This window comes from Dermacentor variabilis, chromosome 3, assembly GCF_050947875.1.
Source record: "Dermacentor variabilis isolate Ectoservices chromosome 3, ASM5094787v1, whole genome shotgun sequence".
Classification (NCBI taxonomy): domain Eukaryota; kingdom Metazoa; phylum Arthropoda; class Arachnida; order Ixodida; family Ixodidae; genus Dermacentor; species Dermacentor variabilis.
The window spans coordinates 88,687,571-88,710,842 of NC_134570.1; the positions used below are offsets into that span (position 1 = coordinate 88,687,571).

Here is a 23,272-nt window from a genome sequence, read left to right on the forward strand (position 1 = left end):
CTTTATTCATTTCGCCCGAGGGCATCTTAGATATCGTGGTTTTTTGGGAAATGTGTTTAGAAAATAGGTAGCTCAGGGCGAGAATTGCTAATAGTTGCTGCATATGGTATTTTGTTCCATTTTTCGCTGATCCATTTTTCGCTGAATAGTTCGCGTCACGTTTGGTAAGTCATCACACCTTGATGCTGTCTGAGCAGACTTAACACGCCGAGTGATTTGTTTGTTTCACAACGTAGTCGCTTCTTGCAAGTGAATTTTTTACTCAATTAAATTATTTCTTATTATTATGCTTACGCCGCATAGGACTAAACCTGGCCTTGCCGCCAGCGCTGGATCTAATTGGACTGGCGCTGCTCTGCCTTTAAATATATCATGTGGCACCTCTCTCTAGTAACATTTAAAAAAAGTACTGCAACGTTAGACTATAACTTTGTACGTTTCCAAGCAGCTCCCTTAGGGAATTTAAAATTGCAAAAACTGCAGCGCGAACGGCAGTTCTCGGCGGTACAGCGCTAACACGCGCTTTTATTAACCCGTGCGTTTGGTGGCTTCGTTGACTATAGTGTACGCGTTTCTATCAATAAATTCGCAATTATTCTTCTTCAGGCGACTTTCACTACACTTATTCGGCGGCGTCACATGTATCCATCGGCAGAAAAATCACAACGGCATATATGCAGACATCGCACCGTGCGGATTTGTTATCTAAGCCTGCACTAACGACGGGTGCTTATTATTGAGGTACAGAAGCAGCATTACGGCAAGGGTAGAATTAAAAAAAGAACACGGTCGAGACATCGCATTAGTCAACAAAATTTGTCGGCTAGTTTACATGAGCTCCACTTCATGTAAATGGTCTTCATGGCGTTTGTCTGCGGGACGCACTTGGCGCGCGTGTGGACCATGTTGCCCCCAACACCGGTAACATCTTGTTCATACCCGCCCCCACAGAGGTCTGCGTCTTCCCTACCGCTGTCACCGCAGAAGTAGCAGTCTGGCGCCCGAACAAAGGACAAATCGCAGCCGCGAGCTTCAGTCAACCTTGCTGCAAAGCGTTGTCGTCTGCTACTGCTCTCGCGCGTATTGTTGGAAGCGCCCGCTAGGTGGCTATCAGTGGCGCCTCTATAGGCGGTGCACGAGGCCTATAGTTCAAGTGGCTGCACTGGAAGAACTATACCAGCCACCGAAATAATATTTCTCGGAAAAGTGCGTGCGTGCGTGCGTGCGTGCGTGCGGAGGGTGGGAGAAAGGGCAAGGGTGACGGTACGACGTATGTGCACGGGAATTTAAACGTGTGTGGGCGAACAGCGTCCTTTGCTGTAAATTCCTTCAAGAATTGATCTAAAGCGCTTTATTCCGCCAAAGTTTCAAAGGGTGATTATTATGCGGAAGCGTTTTAAAGTGAGGGAATTAAATAAAAGCAGCTGAAATGCTGAATGTAACTGCTCGCAAAAGCCAGCTTCGCTCAAAATTGAGCTCTGATTCTGCAACGTCGCACAAGTCTGGCGTCTTCTCTTTTCTCATATTCGCATTCTTTTGTTCCTAAATTAAGAACTTGCTATGTGGGGGGGGGGGGGGGAGGTATACATGTGCACCAATTGGAAAGCTCCAGCAAAATGAAGACTTTATCAATCATCGTCTCGCTAGTTTATTTGTTTGAACACATGCTTGCATCAGCCTTTCGCACTGCCGCAGCTCTTTAGTTTCGCTACGAATTGTTTTCAATGAGCTCCTTTGCACCGTTTTGTTCAAAGTTAAACGGCTCTGTCGAACATGTCATAGAGTCAACTGTTGAAGTACCATTATACTGGTTTTGACTCTACTCATAAACAGCCGCTGCAGAAGCCACACAGGCAGCCGCAGCAGTTTCGGCCGCCTTTCTCTCCTGCACCTTCTCCTTGAGGCTCCGCAATCGGAGCAGCAGCGTATCGTACTGCGCGGTCGTGTACTTGTAGCCGAGCGGGTCCCACAACTGCCAGCCCGTCTGATGGAGCCGAGCCTTGACCGCGTTCTCGTGCTTTCCAGATAACTCGAGGAACGACTCGAGTATGACCTTCCGGAAGGTCGGTGGGCACTGGGGGTGCTCCCCGAGAGCCGCGTCCACTTGGTCGCACACGGCCACCCGGATCGCCTCGTGCTGGATGAAGACGTCGTAGTTCGCCGCGTCGCCCACCCTCGCTTCCCGCATGAAATCGTAGAGAGGGCGCTCGCCCAACAGTTGCTGTATGGATACGAGCGTGCTAGAGAGCGACTGGGCGGGATTCCAACCCGGTCCGGCGTTCCCCGTGCCCAGGGCGCCGAGGCACACCATGCCGATGGTGCAGAGGTGCGGGTGAAATCGAACTCGGCCTTCGTCCGTGGTCAGGAACCGCACTCGGGGCGGGCTCACCGGGTAGTCCGGCGGGCACTTGACAAAAAACTGGAAGGCGCCTCCTTCGTACGGTGAACCCGGTGCGCCAAGCATTAGCACGTTAATCCTCGTGATGTCGCTTTCCTCAGGGGCGATGAATATCCTCGGCGGTCGATTCGTGACGAAGTCGAAGATGTCCCTCTTCAGCCTTTGGAGGCAAGCCGGGGTCGGCTGCTCCTCAAGGTGCTTCAACGGGTCCCAGACGCTGACCTCCTTCGTCGGCAGCATAATGAAGCGTTTTTGGGCACGGGCAAAGCAAGCCGCAGAATTTTCTGAAGCGAGACCAGTCCGCGATGTGCCCGTCCTACGGCGGAGCGCTCAACTTGTTGATGTCGATGTGGATTCCTTCTCTTCTTCTTCTTGTTCCTCAGTGAAATGACGCAACCCACTCTGGGGGATCGGACATGAGTCGGGTGGTGAGGAAACTGTGATTATTATGTTTCCTTTAGAATAAAGTGAAATGAAGTAGGTAACCGTAAATGCTAAATAAAGTGTCAACTGTTACAGAGATGAATGATCAAATATCTAAGTACTACAGTAAAATTATGTGATCATATGAAGCAAAGGAACGATTTTAGCATGCAATTCTTTTTGTTTCGCGCAGAAAGTTGCAAAGGGCTTCACAAACGTTCCTATGGCTATAACGCAGTACCCTAGCGCCAAAGGAAAGAATTAACGGAAGAGTCAAATTCAGGCTAAAGTTTTGGAACGGTTCCAAAAATCTTTCACTTTGAGTGATGAAGCGGCGACAGGTCAAGAAAGAAGTGTTGCAGAGATTCAATTTCATTGCACAAAGGACACAAAGCTAAAATCACAATACCACACCTGTGGTGGTTAAAGTTCATTGGGGGGACTCGGCACCCTAGCCTCGTAATCCTTACTTCGATTTTTCTTCTCTTTCAAATTTTGGCACGTACCCATAATGGGGTATTGGCCATAGTTATTCGTGGAAACATAATATGAACTTCTTGCTTCCTGTTGATTTATTGATCTGTACTATTCATACTTAATTAATAGTAAATACAAATTATTTTGTTTCCGCATCTTGAATAGTGGTCATGCCGATTATGACGAAGACGCTATATTATGAAAATACCGCGACTGAGCGTTAATAATGAGGAAAATGTGCTTAACATAATAGTCTCCTAGTTGCAATGACTTACTCACATACTATCTGACACACTTCCTTTCGGGTTCGGCCAAGGGTACTTGCCCCAAAAGATGAAATGTTAATCACTGAGAGAGGAAGGCCCATACGCGATAGGGGCTGCTCTAAGCAGGTCTTTCTTTCGGAATTATATTTTCGGCAACATAGGAGGAAATAGTCAAGTGATTCTATATCGCCGCATGATGCACAAATGTTCGATGGTGTGAAGCCACATCTACTGATCAGGGGCAAATAATGCCCGGGGGGGGGGGGGGGGCGATTCTCGGCCTTCAACCTCCCCCCTCCCCCCCCCCCGAAATTTTATCGTGCTGTCATGCACCACCGACCGAAACAACCCTCGGCACTGGAGATCATTCTGGATTTTGTCTAGGATGTCTTTTTCACGCTCGAAAAGACATTTCAGCGCGAACATTGCGAACTCGGGCTGGATTTCGCGGCAACGCCCATGCACCTGAGTCACATAACGCAATGAGCCCCGTCCGAGCACAAAGTTTCCAGGGCGTTTTGACGGCCAGTGGGCTCGTCGCGGCATCCGGCTGAGGCCGTGGAATATACGGAGTGCATGGATTTCAATTCCGAAACATTATGGGTGTAAAGATCTTATAAACTTTTGATGCGAAATGTGCACTGATATTTCCAAAGTCGTGCTCTAGATTTCAGTTCCGAAACTTTGCGGGTTTATTGTTATAATCATTTGACGCCAAAGGTGCATTGCGTTTTCTTCCGATTATGGTTGCTCAGTCTTGTGTGTGCAAGGGGGAAAAGCGGGAGGAAGCGCGCCTCCTTCCGTCGCGCGCGATACAACAGGGGGAATGGAGAGAGGGGGGGGGGCGAGCCTTAGGATATTGTGATCTGTGAATCTGTGATTGAGCAACATGTTTATTTGCATTGTTTGACGCGTCATATACAGTGACTTTTCCTTGTATATACGTACATTAATCGGAGACTTATACGCATATTTAAATATCTTGTTGCGACGTTTTGAGTATACGCCCAGTGAACGTGGTTGCCAGTGACCCTTTTTTGCCGTTTATCAAGTTATATCTTCGCATTTGTATATTCCATTGTATCTGCACATTTGTAATGTACGAGGGCGAGTAAAATGAAAGTGAGCCAACCCACCCCGCGCAATGATGGTTCGGTTCGTTATCTGCGAGGCATGCGCGTAGCACACAGACATCTCTCATTTACAAAAGTGACACGCAGGTGTCAGGATAAATGTTCTTTAATGCTCTCGTACACGTGATTGAACATGGTTGCGTGAAATACTGGACGCTTCAAAAGTTGAACAGCAAGGTGCCGTGAGGTTTTTGACCAGCTCAAGGTGTTTCACAAAAATATTTGTCGCCGTATGGCTGCCGTGTACGGCGAACCTTGCATTTCATTGGCCACTGTGAAGCGTTAGAGCAAACGGTTCCTAGAAAAACGTGAAAGTTGCAAAGATGATCCAAGACCGGGTCAAAGCCACCGTGCAATCACCCCTAACACAATTGCAAAAAATGATGAGCTGATTAGACAAGAACGGAGGATGAGTATCGATGAACTGGTAGAGCGTGTGAACAACAGTCACGGTTTGGTTCACACCATAATTCATGAACATCTCGGTTATCGGATCTTGTGTGCGCAATGGATGCCCAAGATTTTGAACCACCGCCTGAAGACTGAGAGGTCCGGCGCTGTCTTGACTCATCTGATCCGGTATCACGATAAGGGTGACGGCTTCTCTGCAGTTGTGATAGGGGACGAATCATGGTGCCACTACTACGAGCCTGAAACACGACGGCAAAGCTTACAGTGGAAACATTCGAATTTGCCACCCCCAAAGAAAGTAAAGGCAACCATTTCCGCCGGAAAGTTCTTCTTGACTTTCCTTTTTCCGATCGTCAGAAGCCATTACTGATCGAATTTGCTAAACCTGGAGAGACTATCAATCATTTCCGATATTGTGAAACGCCTGTTTGGCTATGTGTCGTCATCAAGAACAAACGAGGTGGAAAACTGAAGAATGGGGTCATCTTGCTCCACTACAATGCTCGCCCCACGTCTCTGATGTGGTTAATAGAAAATTGGCAAAGTTCAAGTGAGAAACGCTGCAACATGCGCCATACAGCCTGGACATGTCGCCGAGCGACTTCTACATTTTGGGGGAATTGAATGAACCACTACGCAATGCCTCATGACCTCGAGCGTACCCGAATCTTGGAACAACGCTAACATAATCCTAATCCATAAGATAGGGGACGCCAATGACTTGAAAAATTAAAGACCGATCAGCTTACTGTCCGTTTCCTACAAAGTATTTACTAAGGTAATCGCAAATAGAATCAGGAACACCTTAGACTTCTGTCATCCAAAGGACCAGGCAGGATTCCGTAAAGGCTACTCAACAATAGACCATATTCACACTATCATTCAGGTGATAGACAAATGTGCGGAGTATAACCAACCCTTATATCTAGCTTTCATTGATTACGAGAAAGCGTTTGGTTCAGTCGAAACCTCAGCAGTCATGGAGACATTACGGAATCAGGGTGTACACGAGCCGTATGTAAAATTACTGAAAAATATCTATAGCGGCTCCACAGCCACCGTAGTCCTCCATAAGGAAAGCAACAAAATCTCCATGAAGAAAGGCGTCAGGCAGGCACATACGATCTCTCCAATGCTATTCACAGCGTGTTTACAGGAGGTATTCAGAGACCTGGATTGGGAAGAATTTGGGATAAGAGCTAATGGAGAATACCTTAGTAACTTGAGATTCGCTGATGATATTGCCTTGCTTAGTAACTCAGGGGACCAACTGCAATGCATGCTCACTGACCTGGAGAGGCAAAGCCGAAGGGTGGGTCTAAAAATTAATCTGCAGAAAACTAAAGTAATGTTTAACAGTCTCGGAAGAGAACAGCAGTTTACGATAGGTAGCGAGGCACTGGAAGTGGTAAGGGAATACATCTACTTAGGGCAGGTAGTGACGGCGGATCCGGATGATGAGACGGAAATAATCAGAAGAATAAGAATGGGCTGCGGTACGTTTGGCAGGCATTCTCAGATCATGAACAGCAGGTTGCCATTATCCCTCAAGAGAAAAGTGTGTAACAGCTGTGTCTTAGCAGTACTCACGTACGGGGCAGAAACCTGGAGGCTTACGAAAAGGGTTCTACTTAAATTGAGGACGACGCAACGACCTATGGAAAGAATAATTATGGGTGTGACGCTAAGGGATAAGAAAAGAGCAGATTGGGTGAGGGAAAAAACGCGAGTTAATGGCATCTTAGTTGAAATCAAGAAAAATAAATGGGCATGGGCAGGACATGTAATCAGGAGGGAAGATAACCGATGGTCATTAAGGGTTACGGACTGGATTCCAAGGGAAGGGAAGCGTAGCAGGGGACGGCAGAAAGTTAGGTGGGCGGATGAGATTAAGAAGTTTGCAGGGACGACATGGGCACAATTAGTACATGACCGGGGTAGTTGGAGAAGTATGGGAGAGGCCTTTGCCCTGCAGTGGGTGTAACCAGGTTGATTATTATTATTATTATTATTATTATTATTATTATTATTATTATTATTATTATTATTATTATTATTATTATTATTATTATTATTATTATTATTATTATTATTATTATTATTATTATTATTAAACAGCTCAAGGGAACCAGATTCGTGTCGGACGATGACGTGAAAGAGTCAGAATTTTTGAAGCAGCAACCCAAGGAGTTTTATGAGACGGGAACCATGAGACTCGTTAGTCAGTGGGATAAATGTTTAAATGCTCATGGAGACTACTTTTAAATTAAATACCCCATTTTGTCATATATTCGCATTGGCTCACTCTCGCTTGACTCGCCCTCGTATATTTTGATGAAATCCTTCTTTTTATATGTGCTCTCTCTTGCGACTATAATTTCGGTGCAGTTATAGTACACGACCGGTGACAGCTGCTCCTGCGCAATACATTGTAACAAAGGACAGCGTCATTGAGCTTTTCCCCTGGCCGTTGCATATGTACAAAAATGTAAACAAGGTTCTTGAATGACAAAGTTTCATTAAATTATTTGTCCTCAACTTGTTCATGCCATGGCCTTTGCATTGTTTTTATATCAGCGGCACGCATTTCATTGCTGGTTTTGAACTGATATTGTCCTAAAGTTCGTGTGATATTTTTGTTTACTCGTTAATAGACAAAACACATGGAAGCATTGATATAAGTTATTTCGGGCACAATTTTTAGTGACATACGAGTATATTCTATTATGAAAAAATGCATATTTTACTTGTCTTGACAGTGCGTAGCGTTCAAGAATTCGTTTGCAGCATCTTTCGCAATGGCAATGCAGTTATTATTCATGTATTTCATACCTTGACAAATTTTACAAGGAGGAGGTCGAGCTGTAGCGTGAGCCCCCCTCCCCCAAACGAAATTTATGGCTACGCCACTGCTACTCATGTACAGATTTTGTTGTGGTATTCGACATAGTAATAGCGTATTGGAAACTTCGCATTGTTGAAAGGGACAAGACCGGACATTCCAGGGGAACGCTTAATGTTAGTAATCCGGTGCAGCAAGCAGGACATCCTTTTTTCTACCTGGACATCTTGTCGCCTTCGAAATCTTGTTACCGCTTACAGAGTAAGGCTGGGTATAAAGAAACTCCCTGGACCACCAAACGCTGTCTTTCGCAAGTGGTCTGCCATCTCATTAAGTGCTAGTCCACAATGTCCAGGTATCCACAAAAACTGAATTTCTTTAACATGATGTGGAATAACAAAGTGTACCGATCGCTGCAATAGTGAATTATTTGTTCTTTCCGGTGACATAAGAACTGACAGGCAGTCTGCCAGCAATATCATGCGTGACATATTTTTCGAAATTTTGTGTACGGCCATGAATTCAGCCACATAAATTGGAATGTAATCGGGAAGACGGATGGGGAATCTACTTGTTAGTGTTTGAGAGCAAATGGCAATTACTGATTTCTAATCTTTTAGTGAGGCGTCCGTGGACGCAACATTGTATGGCGGAAACTGTTCCAGATACTCATTCAAGAGTACGAGTAGTGCCTGTTTAGCTACGAATTTATCACCCTTTGGAAATACGTTATCAAACTTACAAGCATTACATGCTATTATTGAAGTGAAACATTGAACTGATCGTAGGTTAACGTTTATATTTGCTAAACGACTCTGCGTAAACACGACTTGGGTGAGCTTGTATCTTGGCCACATAGAATAAAAAGAAAGAGTGCCGGTTGTGCGACAAACACCGGGCAACTTGTCCCGGGAACATGTTCATATGCTCTAAGAAAAGTTTTTACCGTTAGCAGCTGAAATCTCGATGCTAAATCTGGCATGTTTGCTTCTATATACAGCACAGAGTTCACAACATACTTGAGAACTCGAAGACACTGACGTAGGGTCCGTCTCTCTATCATAAATAAAGGCTACCATCTATCATTTGGAGAGCCAGATATCAGCACAACGAAATTCCAGAACAGGTTTTACATAAGCGCGATAAATGTAGAGTATCCCTACGCATACCAAACTTCCTGTTGCATTTTCTCGTCAACCGATCAAGAGCGATTTCAGTTTTTCTCACAACGTTTTTTACATGAAGACGCCAATCTAGGTCAGGATCGTAAATGACTCCCAGGTACCTTACACTGTCTACCTGCAGAATCAGTTGATTCTGATACACAAGGGATAAGGAAACCGATTGATGCGTAGGGAATACAAGAAGGGCACTTTTGTTAATATTAAGCACCAAGCGCAAATTATCCAGCCAGACCACAAGGAGATTTAAATACGCTTGCAACTTTTAGTAAAACATGTGAATTTCCTTAGCGCAAGTAGAGAAAACATTGTCATCCGCATACACATACACCGTGACATCCTGCATTATTGGAATATCATGTAATAGTATATTAAACAATAGTGGGGAAAGCATTGAACCCTGAGGAACACCTGTGGTCTGGGAGAACCACTCGAATGTTGCTTTCCATTTGTGCAGAAAAATGTTCTTCCGTGCAAGAAGTCATTGATCCAAGCGATGGTATACGATGGAGGGTTTAAGGTAGCAAGTTTATTCAGGAGAATGCTATACTCTACGCTGTCGAAAGCTTTTCCAACATCTAATGTTACGAGGGCCGAAACTTCCATGTTTCTTTCATCTAACCGTCTCTTGCTTGCTAGATTAATATGCACGAACCAAATAAAACAACTGCTGCGAAGTCCAATCTGAGCGGGGCTTAATGCAATAATTTTATAAAAGTGCTGTAATAAACGATAAACTCCGGCCGCACAACCGATTTCACTCACCCAGGCACCCGCACTCGCACCCGAGAAACTCCCTCACAATTCTTGCACCAAACAGCAAGTGTGCGAAGCGAAATGGTAGAGGAAATGGCGACTGCTTTGAGAGCGGAGATGCAAAAAGCGAAGGAAGGTATCATGGCCGTTGGCAAGCACATGCTGTAACAGATCATACAACAAGCCATGACTGACATGAAACAATTCATCAGCGCAACCTTCAGCGCAATTTTCAGCTATCAAAACGACTCCCTCCCACATGACACTAACGCCACTCGAGGCCCACGAAGGTCACACCCTTATACCCGTCCGGCTCGCACAACACCACCTGCCCTCACCAGCGAGGCGGTGTCAACTAATCATGGCCAGCAAACCTAAGAGACGCGCTACCAACCCCTTCCGAGTTGGCAATGGAACTGTAGAGGGTACCGAAGGAAGAGGGGCTCCCTCACACAGTTCTTAGCCACACAGCCTCACCCACCAGACGTATAGCACTTCAAGAAGTACATTGCGCTCCCGCACTCACTAGATACAATGCATACAGCGACAAGCATGACACTACCAAACCACCACTAGCTACCACCCTTGTGTCCAAACAAATCACAGTGATCGAGCACACGCTCGACAGCTCCCATATTCCCCATGTGCCCTTAGAAATTGTACCCAGGAATCGATATCAAACCAGCTTGCTTTTACTTAATATCTACAGTGCACCTAAATCGCCACGAGACGACTTCGGACGACATTTTTCGGCCGCCAGCAAACAAGCCAAAAAAATTTATTATTCTGGGAGATTTCAATGCGTCCCACCCAGCCTGGGCGCACCAAACAAGAACTCCAGAAGGCAGGCGTCTAGCCCACGCCATGAGCCTTCATCGATTCCCTCTGCTGACAGAACCTGACACACCAACCAGAATGGGTAACAGCGTAGGCAGGGATACCAGCCCTGACCTAACAAAGATCAAGGGCTTGTTGACTCGATGCTCCTTGAACAACCTAATGGAGAATCTAAGCACTGACCAAAGCATTCTAGCCACAGAAGTCTAACTGGTGGTCATACGCACCCCAAAACGTGCAATTAGGATAACGAAGTGGGGCGCCTTCCGGTGCAACAGATCCAAGTCTATGCAACACAACGCACCATCTCTACACGAATGGACACAACAGCTACAAGCAGATTTTAAAGCTCCTGCTAAGCAACTTACTGCAACAGCGGAGACTCCGGATGTGGACTGACATCTGCTTCACCTTTGAGATTCTTGAAGAGGCCTGACCAAACGATGAAAGAGGCAATGGCACAGCCGTAGGCTGAAACAAAGAATCGCCCGGATCACAGCAGAAACGGAAGAATACACCACCAGCCTCACTAATAACAATTGGCACAACCTCTGCGAGCGCCTTAATGGCACACTAAGTGCTTCGAAAACGTGGTCCGCCCTCAGAGCACTACTCAACCCAACGCACCCAACCAAAACCGTCCGCACCATCATCCACAAAGAACAAATGGATGATGACGCTCTCCTCGAAACATTGCAACAGAGATGCAATGCTACAGTTCACCGACCAGAGTACAAAGACTATCCACCCGAGGAAGAACCCCAATTGTACGGCGATATTATAGAGACAGAAGTGAGGGCAGCCCTACACGGCATAAGACACAACACGGCGCCCGGAGCAGACGGCATTCACTATGCACTACTACGCAACCTCGACGATCAGGCCATACGGCAACTCGATGCATACTACAACGACAACTGCAAAAACGGAATGCTTCCACAGGAATGGCGACACGCCGATATTACTTTAATTCCGAAACCCTGCGAACAATTCTCCTTCCAAAATCTCAGACCCATTTCCCTGATTTCGTGTATCGGCAAACTCTTCGCGCGTGTAGTTCTAATGCGCCTCCAGCCTCACTTCGAAGCGAACCACTTCTTCCCCAATACCTTATTCGGCTATCAGCCAGGTCTGTCTGTGCAGGACATACTCCTACAACTTAAGGAGGATGTTGTTTATGGTCCAAGTAAAGCTCAAACAAGAGTAATTCTGGTGGTGGACCTCAAGGGGGCTTCGACAACGTCTCAAATGACCTCATTCTAAACAATTTTGCATCCTCCCGATGCGGAAAACACATCTTTGATTATGTTCGAACCTTTTTATCTGACCGTACGGCCACCATCGGCCTAGGTGATGTTCGGTCAGATATCATGAAACATTCCGGCAGAGGTACTCCCCAGGGTTCGGTTCTCTCACCCACCATGTTCAGCGTGGCGATGGCAAAGCTACCACCACTCCTCGACAAACTTCCGAACGTGCAGCACGCCCTGAGCGCCGGTGATGCAACAGTCTGGGTGACCAAAGGGTCGGACGGCGCCATTTAAGACGCACTACAGGAAGCAGTAAGTATAGTACAAGAGTATGCAACAGCCGGAGGACTCACCTGCGCAGCTGAGAAGTCGGAGCTCCTGCTTGTATTCAAAAAACGCAATAAGGTCGATATTCCACCAGCCATCACATTGCATCACATGGCAAGATTATTCCAAGGGTAGACAGACTACGTGTACTAGGCCTTCACATGCAACACAACGGAAAGGCCACACATACGCTACACATGCTCCACCAACAAATTACCCAAGTAACGCACATAATAAAGCGCATTACAAACAATCGACAAGAACTCCAAGAAAAAGATGCACTCTGAATCGTGCAAGCCCTCATAATTAGCAGATTAACCTACCACGTACCTCCCCTATCATAAGCTGGCTCAGACCGGGATGCACCAGATGGACACCCTCCTCCGTACGGCACTAAAGGCAGCGCTGGCACTACCCCAATATGCGTTCACGCAACTCCTGCTACGACTCGTGGTGCACAACACCATCCGCGAACTAATAGAAGGTCATCTTAACAGCTGATTGCAACGTCTCCAACGAACATTGCAGGGGTACCTCATTCTATCCCGGCTAGGATACCAAACAGCAAGAAAACCGCAACAGGAAGACAGCACGCTTCTTGCACTTAGATTTCGCAACGAAACTCACGTGGCCCCAATTCCCCGGAATATGTACTCTGACCGTCATAAAGGCCGAAGAAAGGCAAGAGCACAAGCCCTGGCTCGACTCTTTGACGATTATACATCGAACACACCGGTGCTACACACCGACGCGGCCCACTACCCACAGAGGCGTGCTCTATGTCTAGTCGTATTATTAGTACAGGCAGTCTGAGGGCTTCGGCCACTCTCACCAGTGTGGACAGTGGCACGACGGAAGAGGCTGCCATCGCCCCAGCCATCGTACATGCTTCAACCATACCGGCACCGGGTGGACCCCTCAAAGTGGTCACTGATTCACAGACCGCCTGCAGGGCTTTGGCACAAGGGAGGGTGACACCCTACATACACCGCATCATTACATCATTACACCCACAGCATTACGCAGTGAGCGTATCGTCTGGGCGCCTGGACATGGCTCTCTCCATGATAATGAACGCGCTAATGTGGTAGCCCGAGAGCTCGCTAACCGGGTGCCATTGAAAAAGCTGTCCAACTCAGACGACGCACCGACAGAACCACTGAACTACACTGAAACTCTACAACATTACAGAGATAGCAGGAGGCACTTCCCCCCACCACATGTTTCCCTTAACCGAGAAGATGCCATCGCGTGGCGACCGCTTCAAGCTAACTCATTTCCCTGTCTCTTTTATCTTCATCTCTTTCACCCCACACAATATCCCTCATACTGTCCCTACTGTGGAGCAAAGCCGAAAGTATATTATTGCACCTGGGAATGCCCACACCCTCCGGTTTACTCCCACATTCCTTCACTTTCACCATCCTCCCGGGAGGCTGTGCTGACCAGCCCACAAGAGCAACGACGGCTCATCCGGCGGGCACGCGGAGTAGCGCGAGCCAATGGGGCTCCGAGGCTCCACCCTACGAGGAAGTCACCCCACCAGACTAAAGGAGTTTTACACCAGACCCCACCGGTGTTCTGTCACCCCACCTCATAAGGATTAAATGTCTTTCTCTCTCTCTCTCTCTCTCTCTTGTACAAATATGGATGGATGGAGGATGGATGGATGTTATGAGCGTCCCCTTTCGAAAGGGTGGGTTGGGCCACCAAGCTCTTGCCTATATAATGTCCTACCTAGGTTAAACAAGAAAAAAAAAACACTATGAACTCGCACAAGTAAATTTGCTGATCCCTTATTCCTTATTGCGAACTGTGCTTTTGTACGTCTCCGTTTTTGTCGTTTCCCTACTTTTCTTCCACCAATCCCCTCTTATTAATCCCTATTGCGGACATGTTTATTTTTCCACTGCTCTCGCTGAACCCAAGGGTTTCAAGGAGGCCAGTGGTGCCTAAATCGACCGCTAGGTAGACGTTTCACATTCTAATAAAACATGCTCCATAGTTTCCCTAGCTTTACCGCAGCAAGCACATGTTTATTCTTCCTTCTTATATCTCGCTTTATAGGTGTGTGTTCTAAGGCACCCTGATCCCGCTTCTAAAAGTAATGATTCTCCCTTTGAGTTATCATAAATTGTTTCTTTCCCGATTCCGTCTTTTTTTTTTTTTTTCTTCCGAGATGCCATTGCCACCTATTGGCAAAGTCAGGAGATAGGCACGACGACCTCCTAGGGCCTCTGAGATGACAAGATTTTGTAAGCTACGCTAGAAAGCTTGGACACCGATGTATACATATAATATTTATAGATCGGCGCACATGGAAAGCAAAAGTACAAATGCAACGCGCTCCTGGCGCCCGTTGCGCTGCCTCTTTAACTTCCCGGATGCACACAGAGACAGAATCAGCACTATATATGCGAAATTCAAAGCGTAATTCAATAGCGTCCCGCACGTAAACTACGTTATCACGCTATACTAAAACTCGCTTTCCGCAAAGTTCGTTTGCAGAACGGTTGCGCTATTTCTCTTAACCCCACTATTACGCTAACGTTAAACTAAAACTGTCTACTGCCTATCGCTGGTTCAAATCCGCTGAGCACCGGCCAAATTTAAAATTTTTGTTTTTTGTCATTAAAGAGCGGCACATACCAATGTGGCACACATCCAGTTACCCAACTTTGCGTCAAAAGGGTTAATTAAAGAGAGGAATATGCCCAGTCACACAAGTTAGGCCGACGGTTTCCAACCCTGTTCCTTCGGCACATCAGCCTGATGTGTTCTACCCAGTGAATCAGTCATCCAAGTAGGCCGGAAAACAGTTATGCTGCCAAATATGTAGAAAGATAGATCCGCGAAGTTCCCAAAGAATACTAATCACATAAAAGGGGAAAAAAGGAAGGAAAGAAAACAAAATGCGGTATGAAAAAGTGACGCCCAACGTGGGGCTCGAACCCACGACCCTGAGATTAAGAGTCTCATGCTCTACCGACTGAGCTAGCCGGGCACAGGAAACCGGGGCTCAAATTGTCTATTAAATATCAAATGTTGCTTATTTTGTGTTGAGCTCATTTTTTTTTATTAATTTGTGGCACCACGTTACCAACTGAAAGTTGTCCGAAATGTTGTTATTGCTTGTATTTATGTTATGACTCCGTTTTACTCAGACCAATCGGTTCATTCACGCACTGCGGTTGGTTGTTTACAACAAAAGCGAGCATGCTGTAGAAACAGAAATCGTAATCAGTATCCCGCTTTCAGGAATGAAAGCGAGGCGATCGGCACCTACATGCGGCCCTGTTCCGTCAGCACCGTTAACAAACGTGGTAAAAGTGCCTTAACATTTTGTCGTAGGACAGCAGCGGCCTGGCTTTCTACCGGTGCTGAGAAGGCCAAACGCAAACAATGGTAGTTTTTCACTACAAATATATTTGTTTCGATTCGTTCTTTCGTTTCGGTCGTCCAAAATAGTGCAAACCTCCGAACGGTGGTATAAAGCACTTTCAACAGATGGCGTATGCCTCGTCCCAGCGTCACGCAGGCCGCCGTCACGTGAGGGCGAAAGAAAAAAAAATGCCCAAAACAGCACCGGGAATTAGGCTTATCGTGCGTTGCTGATGTTGCCGACGCGTTCGGCAAACTAAAATAGCTTTAGTTAGTAATCTCCTTCACACAAAGGTAAGAAAATGCCGTATTTGCCCAATGTCCTAGATTTCTGGGAACTCCGGTCTCTCACTCTGAACCACGCGTGCCTGCAGCGCCGAAATGGGGCGATGGCAATGCGCTTGCTGAAATCAAGTCGGCATTGCCCTTGCGAATGTAGTTGTGGGCGCAAGCAAACTGTAGCGTTGTTACTATACATGCCGGTGTCTGAAAATTATTGACGCGTTTATTTTGCTTCGGGAGCGGTTTTGCTAGGTTTTACGAAACGGCATGGTACTGGCCATCAATTTTGTTGGTGAATCGTCGTCTTCGCTCTGCGCAACAAGAACCGAACGCACCTTTGCAAGGCGACAGCGCTGGTCCCGAAAATGTGATAAGTATCCTATGTACGCACACGTCAATTTCCTAACAATTTAGGAAAGGCTGGTCAGCTGTCACGTTGTAGTAGCAGGTCATCATTCCGCACAGAGGCACAGTAACGGCGTGGTCAGATCGCTGAAAAATTCATCGACACCACGATATATTGGTAGCACTGGCGATTCTTGCGGGGCGGTCGAATTGACATCGAGGAACGCTTCTGGCGCTGTACAGAAACACCGGTCGGCCCTTGCCGTCTGTGCGGCGTTAGCGGGAGTCCGACGTACTCGTTGCCCAAGCTGCATATTGCGAATGGCTTCCTTGTCCCCTTTGCCGTTTTCACGCTGTTGCCAAAGGCGTCAGCGTCGTTGGTCCTTTAGCCAAGCGATAGAAATTCGACATCGTGATGCCTTCCCACTGATTAAGCCCACACAGGCGAAACGATAAAACGAGCGTTGAATGCAGCTAAAATTTTTGTTCCAAATACATGATAACGCTTTCTGCATTATTTTCGCAACGTGTGCAGATTTTTAGTATTGTCTAATCGTTTGTATTGTGTGTAGTAGTATTCAGTATTGTGTGGATTTTTAGTAGGCGTTTAGTAGTAAACACAGCTTTCGGTTTGCGTTTCTCTCGCCTGCATTTGATTGGCTCACGCTGTGTCGTGTGACATGATGGTGGTTCTGAAATTTCAGATGCTTGGCCATTGCAATGTTGGCCATTTCATCGCAGCCATGTAAAGATTTGCTGCTAACAAGGCTGTTCTTTGGCTTCAGCCTGCTTTTAGATCCTGTATGGCTTTCGAACATTCGTGCCCGCGTTTCTTACCAAGAATGATGCCATATTCATTCCCTTCTGCAGGTCGTCATGGAAGAAGAGCAGCTAGATTACGACACGGTTGTCTACCAGTGTGGTGCCTGTGACGAGCAGTTCTCCTCTCTGGAAGAGATAGAGCAGCACCACAGTGCTGATGGAGGAAACATGTGTCCATTCATGGTGGCTGCTGCCATTCAGCCTCAAGTAGATGGCAACAAGTCTGAAGTTGTGGTTGTCTCCGAAGGTGTAGCTATCCCCGAGAGTGTGGTTGTCTCGGGAGACATTATAGTTCCAGAAGATGTGGCTCTTTCTGAAGATGTTGACGATCCAGAGCCCATGGTTGTCGAAGCGCACCCTGTGACTGTTCACGGGCATGCTTGCACAATATGTGGGTGCAGCTTCAGTTCAAAGTTCCTCTTGGAGGCGCATGTGCAGTCACACCGGAACAACGAGCAGAAGGTCTACTCTTGTGAGCTGTGCAAGCAGAAGTTCTGCGACTCGAGCGAATATGTCACGCACCTTGTGTCAAGCCATGCCAAGAAGGACCACTGCTGCACCATCTGCAACAAGTGGTACACATCGCGCAGCAACCTAAAGACGCACATGATGATCCACGCTGGGCGTAAGCCCCACCAGTGCGACATTTGCGGCCGCCAGTTCACTGTGTCGAGCAACCTGAAGGCTCACCGGCGCATTCATACAGGTGAGCGCAAATATGTCTGCCAAGTGTGCAACAAGGGATTCATCACGTCCACCCACCTCAAGACACACATGGCAGTGCATACTGGTGAAAAGCCATACCAGTGTGAAATATGTTTTCGCGAGTTTGCTGTCAACAGCAATATGCGTGCTCACATGCTTACACACACAGGTGAGAAGCGACATGAGTGCCAGATCTGCGGCAAGCAATTTGCCACCTCGAGTCATGTCAAGACTCATTTGCTGTCCCACACGGGCCAGCGGGATCACAAGTGCTCAACATGTGGCAAGTCCTTCACGGTAGCCTCCAACTTGAAGGCGCACATGAAGATCCACTTGGGCCAGCGAGACCATGCGTGCGACCTCTGCAACAAGCGCTTCTACACCAACAGCGATCTCCGGTCTCACAAGATGATCCATACAGGGGAAAGGCCGTACCAGTGTGATGTGTGCCTCGAGCGCTTCACCAAGATGTCCAACCTCAACTCGCATCGAACTACCCACACAGGTGAGCGGCCCTACCAGTGCGACGTCTGCCTTAAGCGTTTCCGAAAGGCCGTCAACCTGCGAACGCATCTGCAGACGCACCAGTCGGACCGCGCTCACCCGTGCACTTTGTGTGAAGAAGCTTTCCCAAACATCACGAGGCTAAAGGCACATACAAAGAAATGTCATCAGGAGGTCTTTGGCTGTGAGCAGTGCAATCGCAGGTTTCAGTCACGCTCAGCGCTAGAAGCACACCAGAAGCTCCACTCCGATGCATACTCCTTCTTCTGCAATGTGTGTGAGCGGTCGTTTGCCAAAGAGCAGCACTTGTTGAAACACATGGAAGGGCACGCAACAAAGAAGAATGAGTGTCCCACCTGTAACCTGCGGTGCACTTCAACGAATCAGCTAGAGATTCACATGCGGACGCACACTGGAGAAAGGCCATACGCTTGCAACGTGTGTCCGCGGCGCTTCACAAAGCAGGTCAACCTCAAACGTCACTTGCAGGTTCACACAAAAATCAAATTTGAGTGCCAAGTGTGCCTGAAGAACTACATTTCAGAGAAAACATTGCATTCACACTATCGAAACTCTCACCCAGGCTTTGCTTCCAACCCCGATTTCGCAGGTGCCACGAACGAAATCCATATTGTGGTCAAGCAGGAGCCTGGAGTTGAAAATTCCTCGCATGATGGAGACTACATTGTGGACAACGAAGGTGAAGTGGAAGGTTTGGAAGAGGAAGATGAGGAGCAGGAAGTCAAAAGTGAAGATGAGGCTTAAATGCAGCATGAACTGGAAGCACAAGAGAATGAAGTTAGTGAATCAGTGTAACTGCAACAGAGAAGTGGCTTATACCAAACAACAGGGAGCTCTGTTAAACACAGAGGAGGTGGCTTTAGGAACAAACCAAAGGTTTCCTTGGGACTTCATTGTGGCAAGTGTTGGGTAGAACATGTTAAATAATAAAAAAAAATTATAACAGCTGCTGAAAATGCATATTATAATGTTTGTATATTGCAGCTGGCGGAATGAACTATTGAAACATTGTACAGCACTTGTCTGAGTTTGGTTCATCTCGGAATTCCACACTGTCACCACACACCAATATGTGCTTTTAAAAGCTATGCCTTTGCAAATGTTGAGGCACATTTCTTGTCACTTTAAATTTTGTGCTCATAGAGAACAATGTATCACTTCAAAACATCTACATTCCGCAGCTTGCAACAGTTACAAACTGAGACGCGAATCACATCAAACAGCAGCCACGCTACTTCCAGGTTAACTGCTGAGGTGTTGCCAGAACTGCCAGAAAACCTTTGCAGTATAACCTTTGCAATGCCGTTTCCTTTTTTCAGAAATGCTTCCACAGCCTTGATGTTATGTTAGAATCCCCCTCTTCATTTATCATTTAATTAATCTCTTGTTGTGGGGGTGGAACACTAATCATGCAGTAGAAGTGTGCAAACAAGTAAACGGCAAGCTGCTGACCTTAGGTATCACTGGACGTTATTCGTGATGGTCGACCCAGTACTAACGAAAGCGTATACCGGCTAGTGATAACTATGAAAACGTAGATTAAGCAGGGCATGACAGAAGGCTAAGCCATGCACGTTATTCCAGGTTAATTATTCCGCGTGGTCTTAACTGGTTGCCATAATATGGTGGAATGGTACGCACATCGTCATTTCGATTTGTGCAGTGTCTTCGCGGGCCGCCACTGAAGCTCCCTGTAGGAGCACACGAAAAATTATACCCTCAGTGACGTTCCCATGACGAGCAATGCGCTCAATATAAAAGCCCTAAACCCGCAGGTTTATCTTCATCAGCCTATTTTATCTCAACTGCAGGACAAAAAGGCCTCTCGCAGCCTTTTTCCCTGTCTGGCGTCAGCTGACAGTGATCTACGATCAAATGCCTCAAAATTTTCCCGGTTCTGTAACTCGAATAGACCAACGGTTACTACGTAATACATGGCCTGCCCAACAACATTTCTTCCTCTTATTCTCAACCAGACATTGGCTACCCCACAGAATCCGTAAAATCCGTAAAAGTTCGAAGCTGTGAACACTGCAGAGAACACAGAAAACGACAGGCCGCCGGCGCGCCGATCGCGACACCAAACCGTGCGGTCATTGGCCCATTTGGCTGCGTGCGCTCCGCGCGGCGGAACACGCCGGTCTGCTGCGACGAAGAAAACGTGTGAGTTTCGGACGGTCCGGCTTTCGGACGCGTCACGCCCCTTGTTTTTTCTGTAGCACCATCACCACCAGACGCTCAGAGCTCTGGGTTAACCGTTTCTAGCCGTAGGATCGTAAGTGCATCCGCCTTAGGTTGTCCTTAAAACACAGCGCCTCGAAATCCAAAGTTTCGAAAAGTTCTAGAACGGCAGGCCGCCGACCCCGTCGTATATGTGCCGCGTAGGGAACGTTTCCTTCGTGACTCCGCGTCGAAACTCCGCACCGGCGGTTTATGATACACTCTTCTGTTCCAGAAGAAAATAAGAAGTTATGCCTGTGATCACGGAGGTGACTGGTAACGAAGACGTCCCGCTTCGAGTCGGCCCAATGGGAGACGGCCCTGACGTGCCTGCTGCAGAGGTCGGCAAAGGCGATGGCAGTAGCGAAGAGCCTTCGCAAATACCCGGAGGATCGCGCGCGCTGAAAGTTGACGGCTCTGGGGACGATGACGACGACGGTGACTCTTCAAGCGCGGATATGCCGCCGCTGGAGAGCTTCGATGTCGACGAGAAGTCGTCCGCTGACAAGAAAGCTAAGAAGGAAAAGAAAATAGTCATCGAAGACGAAGAGCCGGAGAAGGAGGTTGACGAGGACGGCTGGCTCGACGTCCTCGGAAGCGGCGAACTCAAAAAGCGGGTGAGTATATAGGATACTACGAGCGGCGCATAGGAACTTGAGCGAATACGTTGGGTTCGTTTCACTAAGGGTAATTGTGAAAGAGCACTCTAAGTGCTCTTTCACGCCAGCTATAAAACACGCACCTTTGTAGTCAGACGTCTGCGTAGAACTTTCCTATGCCTTTCGGAAATCGGCTTTTGAAACGCACCTGAGGCTGCACTTCATGAGCCAGCCGATCTCGTGTCGTTTGTGGTTGCACAGAGATATATGTAAGTTGCGCAACATTTTTACCTTTGGAGGTGGCTGTTTTTCTAACCGTTTTGACTTAAAACATATCTTCAGACACCCACTTCTGTCTAGAGCATTCAAACAGTATGTTTAAAGAAAGCGTAATGTAACAGCATATAAGCGAGCTCCAGGCTCCATGGCTTGGGTTCACATGGCTGCCACTTCATATAAGCATGACGTTTTTGTCACATAAAGAACACTGGGTCCAGGTCAACACAAATACACATAAATACGCACCATAAAAACCAAGGAGATCTGAACACTGCATTTGGCTCTCTTTGATCTGAACATGTTCAGGTCTATATGGCACTTTTGGTGTACATTTCATCTAAAGCATAATGCAACAGCATATAAGCCAGCGTGGCGCTCTTTGGCTTGTGTTCACACGGCTTCCACTTCACATAAGCATAACATTTTTGTCATAGAGAGAACACTGTAGAAGGATCGACATTTGGGCGAGTTGGTACTGGTTGAACATCTTGAAGGGGCAGCGCGAAAAAACGACGACAGAAGGCCTGTGTCCTGTGCCTGTGTCCTGTCCTGTGTGTTCCTGCCTTCTGTCGTCGTTTTTTCGCGCTGCCCCTTCAAGAGAACACTGTGTTCAGGTCAACACAAAAACACATAAATGTGCACCATAAGAGCCAAGGCGATCTGAGCACTGCGTTCGGCTCTCTTTGACCTGAACACAGTACAGTATTCAGGTCTCTATGGCGCTTGTGGTATACATTTCACGTAAAGTGTAATGCAACAGCATATAAGCGAGCTCGAGGCTCCGTGGCTTGTGTTTACATGGCTGCCACTTCACATAAGCATAATGTTTTTGTCACAGAGAACACCGTGTTCAGGCCAACACGAATATGCATAAATGTGTGCCGTAAGAGCCAAGGAGATCTGAACACTGCATTTGGCTCTCTTTGATCCGAACACAGTGTCCAGGCCTCTATGGCGCTTGTGGTATACATTTCATGTGTCTCTGTCCTTGTCTTTTTCACGCCATTGCGTCAAGATTAAACATGAGAGAGACTGATTCACTAAAATGCCAGCTCAAGCCCATGTAACCTTTATCAGTCTTATTAAGGAAAGAGGTTATAGAAAGCCTGGCAAGAAGATGCTGGCCTTTTTTGTGTCCTACATTACTAGCTTTGCGAGCTGCACATGTTCTTTGCCCTGCACTGCTTAGTCCACAGAGCTCGGAACTGTTAATGAAATGTCCGCCTCTTGTCAGCACTTATTGAGGTCTCTCTGCTTTTAGCCATCTCTTATAGATCATTTGCCCATTCTCAAGGGGGAATTAACTGTTCATGTTAAAAAGTAAAGTACATAACAAAAACAGCATGCATGCTCAAAACTAGGTTCACATGAAGCACTGTCGCAATTTATTTAACATATTAATTTAACAGAACGAGTGCTGCACAACTCACTTGATACTGGATCATAAGGCAAGCCTGCCACACTCCATGCATGGCAGAGTTCCATGCCACTGAGTCACATGACCAATGGCTCTGCTAACTGCATGTCAGTTCGATCCACTGGGCCAGTCGATCTTTGACACCACACATATTAGTAGCTGAAAGTATCTAGGTTTGTTATTCTTGAGGGTGTATAACAGAGCAGAGATGTCTGGCATTAAGAAAAGGCTGTTTTGTATGGTAACAATAAACACTCAGCCTCAGTTTAGGCCGCAGAAAGGTGGAGCGAGGTTATTAGTAACATAATGGAATAAACTTGATAAAGGGATGTACCTATGGGGAGGGGACTCTTAGCAAGAATACTGGGCATAAACTAAGCTGCAGTGAAGGGAGCA

The 23,272-nt window shown here is 47.0% G+C and overlaps 2 protein-coding genes, 1 non-coding gene and 1 pseudogene across 5 annotated transcripts in view; 2 read left to right on the forward strand and 2 right to left on the reverse strand.

Annotated features, from left to right (window-relative positions):
- Positions 1 to 1,819: 1,819 nt before the first annotated feature.
- LOC142574605 (ubiquitin-conjugating enzyme E2 Z pseudogene) lies at positions 1,820 to 2,638 on the reverse strand (annotated as a pseudogene).
- A 12,594-nt stretch (positions 2,639 to 15,232) lies between these two features.
- TRNAK-CUU (transfer RNA lysine (anticodon CUU)) lies at positions 15,233 to 15,305 on the reverse strand. The gene has a single exon. It is a non-coding gene; the product is annotated as a tRNA-Lys (tRNA).
- Positions 15,306 to 15,820: 515 nt separating this feature from the next.
- LOC142576011 (uncharacterized) lies at positions 15,821 to 19,374 on the forward strand. Of its 3 annotated transcripts, none has more exons than XM_075685887.1 (2): positions 15,821 to 15,976; positions 17,180 to 19,374. In XM_075685887.1, the coding sequence occupies exon 2, from the start codon at positions 17,186 to 17,188 to the stop codon at positions 19,103 to 19,105; it is 1,920 nt and encodes a 639-aa protein (XP_075542002.1). In that variant the 5' UTR covers positions 15,821 to 15,976; positions 17,180 to 17,185; the 3' UTR covers positions 19,106 to 19,374. The 3 variants fall into 3 exon arrangements, with proteins under 3 accessions (XP_075542002.1, XP_075542003.1, XP_075542001.1); XM_075685888.1 differs by lacking the exon at positions 15,821 to 15,976 and adding an exon at positions 16,060 to 16,347; XM_075685886.1 differs by lacking the exon at positions 15,821 to 15,976 and adding an exon at positions 16,444 to 17,110.
- Positions 19,375 to 20,415: 1,041 nt separating this feature from the next.
- Positions 20,416 to 23,272, forward strand: part of LOC142576012 (peptidyl-prolyl cis-trans isomerase FKBP8-like) — a 51,296-nt gene continuing 48,439 nt past the window's right edge. The window contains exons 1-2 of the mRNA XM_075685889.1: positions 20,416 to 20,524; positions 20,817 to 21,198. Coding sequence (XP_075542004.1) covers positions 20,833 to 21,198 — 366 coding nt within the window. The 5' untranslated portion in view covers positions 20,416 to 20,524; positions 20,817 to 20,832. The remainder of the gene's footprint in view (positions 20,525 to 20,816; positions 21,199 to 23,272) is intronic.